General features: G+C 31.8%; 1 protein-coding gene across 1 annotated transcript; it reads right to left on the reverse strand.

The window, feature by feature from the left end:
- Window positions 1-1,696: 1,696 nt before the first annotated feature.
- Window positions 1,697-6,487, reverse strand: LOC133190773 (zinc finger protein 511-like). The gene is made up of 6 exons (XM_061326462.1): window positions 6,257-6,487; window positions 6,100-6,162; window positions 3,721-3,862; window positions 3,451-3,578; window positions 2,871-2,945; window positions 1,697-2,003 (listed from the first exon to the last, which is right to left on the reverse strand). The coding sequence occupies exons 1-6, from the start codon at window positions 6,406-6,408 to the stop codon at window positions 1,802-1,804; spliced, it is 762 nt and encodes a 253-aa protein (XP_061182446.1). The 5' UTR covers window positions 6,409-6,487; the 3' UTR covers window positions 1,697-1,801.
- Between the last annotated feature and the right edge of the window lie 2,220 nt (window positions 6,488-8,707).

Genomic DNA, 8,707 nt, shown 5'->3' on the forward strand with positions numbered 1-8,707 from the left:
TTCAAAAAGAAGGTCATGGTGACCTACTTTTCAGGTGACATACTCTGAGGACCCAAGATGCATCATCTGACAAAATTTGATGATCATAGATCTTAAAGTGTCCAAAATATGCCTCTTAAACAATTTGAAAACAAATGCCTGCAAAATTCAAAAGTACGTCACTATAACCTACTTTTGAGTCAACATGATATGAGATCCTAAGATGCATCAACTGACAAGATTTGATGATCCTAGTCCTTATAGTAAGCAAAATATCAAAGATTTAACAAATCGTAATTTTTAGTCAACTTTGAAATGACCTTGAGATCACGCCCTTTGCCCAAGGGTGATGCCCTGAACAATTTTTAATCTACAACATATCCTAATCCTTGTATGTAAGTTTGGTGATAATCTGCCCAGTGGTTCTTGAGAAGATTTTTTAGCAACCAGTACTTTTGTTTCTATTTTCCTAATTATCTCCCCTTGTTTAAGGGTCATATCCCTAGTTTTAGTATAAAAGAGAGCTCATGGGCCAAGGATACTCTGTGACAGATTTGAAAAAAAATTGGCTTAGGGGTTCTTGAGATATGGCCCATATTCTAAAAAGTTGACGCACACCGCACAAATGGCCATAGCATGAATTCTTTGAGCCTTTGGCTCAGAAAAGCTAATAATTGTAGTACTACTGATTCTGGAATTTGTAAAAAAGAAAATTATATAATAGATTAAAGACACTTCAAACAAGGAATTTATTCAAAGATCTATTTTGACCTTCACCTTTAACATAGAAGCTGCTCAAGGTCACTGTACACCTTTCACTCAGTATTACTCTGTTAGGTAGGATATAAATGAAAACAAAAACAAACACTCCAGACAAGAAATTGAATTCTCACCATCTTCGACTTTGACCTTGTCCTTTGACATTGATCATTCATGGACACTATGCATCCCCTTCCAAGGAACATTTTACTTTTGAAGGAAGAACTTGGTACTTGATATAAGGAATAGATAATATACTCTGGATAAAGACTTTACAAAATTTGAAAAGACCTTGACTTTTGAGAGAAACTTTGTTCAAGGTTGCTTCACATCCAAGTCCTTCATGTATATCTAGTTACTGTTTTTTGCATGGCATTTTGGAAAGTATAACTTGTCCAGCAAAGAATATACTTAACCCCATTAAAATTGAAATAAGTTTTTTTTATGAATGTTTCATGAATAAATGCAGAGCTAGTTGCAAATGGGCTATCACAAGGTAAATGACTTGTCTTTCATACCAATTTAAAGGTCTTGTCTATTTGAGCCATTGATTAGTACCAATATAATAAATATTGTATATAAATATTTTATGTATCTGAGGGTAACAATGAAAATTTTACCCCCCCCCCTCCCCCAAGAAAAAAAAACATTGTCAACTGAGCCAAGTTTGACAATGGTTTTCAAGGGGTGAAAATTTTCAATGTTAATCTCAACTATATGCTAATATGTGTTATATTATACTGAATTTTTTTGTACAAATAAAATATAAAACGGTGGACAGTAAGTGCATAAATTCCACACAATTTTTTGGGAATACCCACCCACTGTTTAGTAATGTTGACTGTTGAATTGGCATTCGATGGGGGCATAGTTTAATCATTCAGAGGGTAACAGTATTTTCTATCCCCTCCCCTCCTTTGTGCAACACAATACTGTTTCAATCAACAATGAATATGAATTTCAAGAAATCAAACATTTATTCTCAAAAAATGCAATCTACATTGGAAATGCAATTTAGATAAAGTTTTTTTTTAAACAACAAATTTCCAATTTTCAATTTCATTTAACTATCCACTGCACTGTCCTCTGGTGTGTCTAGTGCCATAGCTAAGTCCATCATGTCCACAGACTCAATGTCCACTGCAGATTTGTCTCCCCTTTTGGCCTGGTGCCAGTGCTTCTTGTGATCCTTCTTTCCTCCTCTCCCCCTCCCTCTCTGAAACCCCAGGGCAGAGCCATGTCCAAAGCAAATCTGAGATGGCACTCTGTAAATGTAGATACAGTCAAAGCTTGTTATCTCAAAATTGACAGGACCAAGATTAAACTTTGAGGTATCCAAGACTTCAAGATGACAAGATTAAAAACAAAAAGAAATGGTGGTTTGGACTGGCTTATCACATTGACATATCCTTGGTATTAGAGATATGGGTTTGCGAAAACAAAGTTTATTTGTAGGTCTCTCAATACATAACAATCACCGATGTTTAAAATTAAGCCAGGGTTCTCCACAATGTTGCCATGGTTACTAAAAAGATTCTGTGAAATTCTTTCAAAATGCTTGTCCTCGTACTTTCTTGGTCCGATTTAAATAAAACTTGGTACATTTATAAACTACACTGAGTTATAAAATTCTGTATAATGACTTTTAATTTCAACTTGTGGTGTTGCCATGGTAAATAAAAAAAAAATTGTGAAATCAACCATTGATTAATTGAGGTCTAAAAGCTCAAACACATATTCGTGCTTTCAATCACATTTCCCTTTTGCACAGCTTCTTCCATGGTTAAATTTTCAAATGTGGAGAACCCTGATTAAGCTTTAGATATAATATAATAAGCAGGATATCAGAAAAATAAAAATGAAGGACACCTCTTTGGGCTAGGAAGAAATAAATACCTAAAAACAATTTTTAAAAACTAATGTATCTGCATGTGATTGAGAGATAATGTATTTGAAAAGACTCATTAACATGGCCTCTCTTCTATTCCAAAATAAGTTGAAAATTTCCATCTTATAAAAAAAAAATTAAATTTCATTGTAAAGCTTTTCAAATCTTTCAAAATGAGCAAAGTAAATTGCAACTCATGAGTATTACAAAATATCCGAAAACATTCAAATTAAATAGGACATACTTGTAGCTAAAAACTCTCTGGCTTTGCGAGTCTGGCTTACAGATCTGTACCTCCATACTTTCATCACTCGTTTCTCTGTTTCAAAACAAGATATAGCAAATTCATTCGTTTCATTTTTCATTTTGTCTTAAAAATTAGTCTTAAAACTGTATAAATTTCCTTGCTAATTGTAAGACCATCTTATATGTATAAAATTTACACCCAATTTCAATTTATACAAAGCAATGTCTCTGCCTTAATCTTTAATTTAAAAAAATATATACAAGTAAAAAAAAAACGAACTGTAAATGAAAAGAATAAATAAATTGTTAAAAAATCAGGAAGAAATTGAAAAGATTAGAGATACTATAGATATTAAAGATGATTGAAAATATTATTTGAATCAAGGCATCTTATCCTCATAATTCGAAAGCATTCTCATTCAGCTGTTTTGAGTGTATCTATTGAGGCTGAAAAAGTTATGTACTTTATGCTTCTACAAACGTCACTTGCATTAGAAGATGCAGAAAATTAATTTGCCTGAACTTGGTTTTAATTTCTACTGCTTATACATAATAAATAAATATCTTTATATACAAACCCTTGATTCATTTTCTTCTTTCTTTCAAATCTAAAGTTGGAGGGAAATTTATGACACTTGATCACATGATTTTTTCTGTCTTTTTGTGTAGAAAACTTTTCACCACAAGATTCCAACAAACACTGAAACTGCAACAGATACAACAAATTAAAAAAAAAAATCTTCTTGATTTCTCTTTTTTCAATAATTCTTCAACCTGTTTTTGCAATAAATTGTTGCAAAAGTATAATATAAACTGATCAAAGCAGAAGAAAATTGTCTTAGTCTCACCATGGGTGACTTTGAGGCCAGAAGATCAAACATGGAGTCATGCCACTCTAGGAGGTGAATGTCTAGGAGATGGGAGGTGGGAAAGTTCCTTTTACACTGACCACACACATTTCTGTGTGTGCTGTTGTAGTGCAACTCATAGCTGGAAATACAATACATAACAGTTAAAGACATGTTTAACTTGTGCATTCAGTATTTGAATATTCAGTCAATAAAATCAGAAAACAAATATCCATAGGATAAAATAAATCTAATGGTGTAAGGCATAATGTGGTATCTTAAAGTACTGGTAAACTATACCACTAGATTAATACACATACACAATAGAAATATCGGGGGTACAGGTACATTGGTTCTTAGGAAAAATGAAAAACCTTGTACAAAAACGGAAATTAAATACACACTTTAGATAGGAAACTGAGAAAAAGAAGATGTGTTTGTGAAACACTGATGCCCCCTGTATGGCAACTTATAGCAAAGGTTAAACTTTCTCAAATGCAAATCAAATATGTTTGTATCCAAAGTAAGGTTTTTGTCTTGAGGAAAATACTTGTGAAATAAGAAAGCCCTAGCAGCAACCATTGAATATATATATGGAAAAAGTTAAAGTTTTTCAAAAGTAAGTCAAACATCAAGGTCAAAGTCAAATGGTCAAAATTAATGGTGCCCAAGGAAGGCCTTCTTGCAAGAAATACACGTGAAATATGAAAGCCGTTGCACCAATTGTTCAAAAGTTATGGCCAAGGTGTTTTTCAAAAGAAGGTCAAACTCAAAGGTCAAGGTCAATGGAATATAATTGTTGGTATCCAAAGGAAGGTCTTGTCACAAGGAATAGACATGTTAAATATGAAAGCCTTAGTACCGACTGTTCAAAAGTTATGGCCAAGGTTAAAGTTTTCCAAAAGTAGGTAAAACTCCTAGGTCAAGGTCAAAGGGTCAAAGTTGTTGGTATCCCAAGGAAGGTCTTGTCACAAGAATTACATATGGGAAGTATGAAAGCATTAGCACCAGCCATTCAAAGTTATGGCCAAGGTTAATGTTTGGTAAAATTTTGCAAAACTAGGTCAAACTCCAAGGTCAAAAGGTCAAATATGATGGTACCCAAAGAAAGGTCTTGTCACAAGAAATACACATGTGAAATATGAAAGCCATAGCTCCAACCAATCAAAAGTTATGGGCAAGGTTAAAGTTTTTGCGGACAAACAGACAGATGGACGGATAGGGCAAAAACAATATACCCCTGAATCTTTGTTACGGAGGTATAAAAATGTTGCATATGGGCCCTTAAGCTCACCTGATCCATCCTTTCCTGCATAAAACCCTTTTTCAGGTCTCTAGTTCCAAGTCCATTAATTCAACATTTTTTAGTTTAAAGTATATAGTGAATTTTAATGTGAAGTTTACATCTTGTGGCTTGCTCATATGTCTAATCTCTACATCAAGTTGTTTTCCTGTTTGGCTGGAATTGGCCCCGGTTGCCCATAATTTTAACAAATGTGAATCAATCTTCTCTACATTGGAATAAGAGTAACTTTGACCCTGCTGTTCTTGAGAGTTATATTTTTAAAGATTTTTAATCCCAATAGATTTCCACGGAAAACTTGACTCTCTATTGTTACTCCACCCTTAACCTGGCAATCATGATTAGAAAAAATTTACATCTGCACTGCTTGTATACTAATATTACTTATGGTTCTACTGTTCTTAGAGATTTTCAAACATTCTTCTCATAAAAACCTTATGTTCTATTGTTACACCTAACCACAAAGGCCATTATTTGAAGTTACAGTGTACTTGAATTTACAGCACATGGGGAAATGTGTCCTTGCATATTAATTTGAGTAACTTTGGCCTCCTTCTTCATCAGAACTAAGGATTAAAAAAGATTTTTTTCTGCATAGGTTGACCCCTTTTTGTAGCCTCACATTGCCATATAGGAAAATATTCAATTAAACTTTAATTGATACTAACCATCAAAGCTTTGGGTATGTTTTTATTTTCTTTAAAAATTTTGTCTCTAGGATTTCCATAATATTTTTAAATAACTCTCACACTTTCACTACTTCTTAATTACAAGTATCTCCACTTTTTTTTTAACAAACACAAATCATCTTTGACTAAGGATATTTTGTTCCAAGTTTAGGTGAAATTGGTCCTGTGGTTCTAGAGAAAAATCAAAAATGTAAAAAGTTGACATGCGACATATAACAGACAGAGACACTTTGATCTTGTAAAGTTCACTTGAACCTTTGGCTCATGTGAACAAAAAAAGAAACATTCTATCAATCTGAGAGCCTTTAATCAATATCATTTCAAAGACAATGACCTTCAGATAAAAGTGAAAAACCACTTTAAATTTTTCAAAAGGAGGAAACTAACCTATTTACACTGTCAAGAATTTTACTGCAGCCTGATATGCCACATGGAATAGCAGAGGATTCTCTGTAAATACAAATAAGTACATTGGGTGAATATTTTACACTCACATGAAGAATTAAGGAAATTGCAAAATACTTTGTAAAGAAATGCAACATACTGCTCAAAGAATTCTTCCTCTGTTGACACATCAAAAGGAAATTGCTTTGTTAACAAGCAACACACAATGTTGCCTTCCTCAAATAAAGGATGTGAAGGTTGTAGTCTTCGTTTTAAATGAGTCCATTTCAATTTTTGATTATTTTCACACATATTTAATTTATTATATGTCAGAAAAATCTATTCTCACAGAGAAAAAATGTTAATAGTACAACAGAATTTTTTCACATTTATTTTTCTGCTAATGGAAATGAAAGTTTGTCCATAAGTCCATCCACTTGATCTTGAAGTGTATCGAGAATTTCTGCCGAGATAAACAGATGAGTCTCATCCAGATCCTTGATAACAAACTTTCTTCCCAGAGTTTTTTTGTCATCCAATTGTAGCAAAAATTGTTTCATAGCAGGATCACATTCCACCAGTATCCCCTTATCCACATTAACCATTGTATCCTTCAAAGGAGATGTAAAGTTTAATAGCAAGAACAGTGAGCATAGCGGAGCTGTTCGTAAAGCAAACTCTATAGCCTACTGTGTAAGAACAGAGAAAATTAGGAATGAAATCTGCACATTCGTCAGGCAAATTTTTGTGGGAAATCTTCCCAGAATTCTTTTGCTACCATGATTCCATGAGTTATCATGAAGATCAATCCAATTAAAATTAGATGTTAGATCTGCTCGCATACTCACTACACTAACATGATGTTAGTGTAGCGAGTATGCGAGCAGATCTAACATCTAATTTTAATTAGATTGCATGAAGATTTAGTTCTTGTGGAAAGAAAAATTATTCCATCTTCTGTACAATGTCTTTCATTAAAAAAATAAACTTTTAACTGTAAACTCCATTATGGAAATGCAACTAACATGTGATGTCACACACTAGACTGTGTCTCATGCTGCTTGAAGTTTGAAGAGGTGGAACAAAGTTACAAGTTTTTGATATTACAACTACACTCACCCCAACCATCACACCGTAAAACATATAACGATTATGATCTATGTCTAATTTTCTTAATCTGATGGGTATAATACCCTGATCAAAAAATTTAATGAATGCAATGTTTACCAAAAACAATTCATGTAATACTTGGCTGTTGTAAAATGACAAAATCTCATATATTGAACTGCACCAGTTCGATATACATCTTATACTGTTATATCAGATATTAATCTCCAGGGATGGGGTAATTGAAAAAAGTAATTGAAATTGAGTGTAATTAATTACATTTTTCAAAGTATATTGGAAGTAATTTGTAATTGACTATTTTTTTTCAATTACTTGTAATTGGATATAATTAATTACATTGAAAAAAATACCCTGTAATTTCAATTACTTTTCAATTGCATTTCAATTACTTTACATAATACATATCATGTGTATTTAATAGGAAAATATTTCCAACACAGTCACATTTTAAAGTTATTTTAAATTTATTCAAAGAAGCCCTTCTTTTTTTCAAATTCTTAACTTTTTTTATAGCTCAATAAATGAATTTGATAGATTTGCTTGTTTATAAAAAAATATTTGTTTGTTTTATAATTATAATGCACATAAAGAATTAATGCTACTTTATAATGTTTATCAAAAATTTTGTTCTATGTACCTCTCATTGGTATAGGCATGAAACATTTCAATTTTTTGTTGCTTGATTATCAAAAAAGAATAGAAAATAATTTAATGTGTCATTAAGACCTGCCTTGTTGCCCCTTCGACTCCCAACTGTAAATTAATTGCTATCAAAACAACTCTCCAAAGTTTTATTTAATTTTATACCATGCTTTGTTTAAATTCAAAGATATGATCATTAGAGGTGATTTATTAAATACTATTAAGAATGCTCTACAATTTATATACTTCAGAAAAAAAATCAATATTGAATCACTATTTTAACATTTAAACAGATCTTAATATATATGTATGCATTTGCTATCTGAAATATTTACCATGATCATTAGAGGTGATTTATTAAATACTATTAAGAATGCTCTACAATTCATATACTTCAGAAAAAAAATCAATATTGAATCACTATTTTAACATTTAAACAGATCTTAATATATATGTATGCATTTGCTATCTGAAATATTTACTAGTATTACTTATTAAAAGTATTTAAACAAGTATTATTTGTCAACATTTGCAATTTAAGGTGTTTATCTTGCCTACATGTACCTGTAGCTGAAATAATTTGAGAGTATTTTATGGTTGATTCATAAACTCGTAGGACGTGGTTTATGTTTATGAAACACACAAACATGACAGGCACCTGACATTATTTATTTTAAAATATTCCCCCTACCTTAAATTTACATGTATTTGTTCTTCAGATTTTTGAAAGTAAAACCAAAGTATTTGAAATGTATTTAATTACATTTTTCAAAGTAATCGAGAGTAATTAATTACACTGTTACATTTGTAAAAATCAATGTATTAAATTGTAATTGCAAGT

The sequence above is a fragment of the Saccostrea echinata genome, unplaced genomic scaffold, assembly GCF_033153115.1.
Source record: "Saccostrea echinata isolate AGI-Se365-2 ecotype Australia unplaced genomic scaffold, CSIRO_AGI_Sech_v1 ptg000022l, whole genome shotgun sequence".
In the NCBI taxonomy this organism is placed as follows: domain Eukaryota; kingdom Metazoa; phylum Mollusca; class Bivalvia; order Ostreida; family Ostreidae; genus Saccostrea; species Saccostrea echinata.

Bases quoted from the DNA above. Each gene is read 5' to 3' on its own strand.
- LOC133190773 (XM_061326462.1), bottom strand. From the start codon at position 6,408: ATGTGTGAAAATAATCAAAAATTGAAATGGACTCATTTAAAACGAAGA. The intron at 3,579-3,720 runs GTGAGACTAAGA...TATCTGTTGCAG, and splicing joins TGGCCTCAAAGTCACCCATG to TTTCAGTGTTTGTTGGAATC. The intron at 2,004-2,870 runs GTATGTCCTATT...CTACATTTACAG, and splicing joins CAGAGAGTTTTTAGCTACAA to AGTGCCATCTCAGATTTGCT.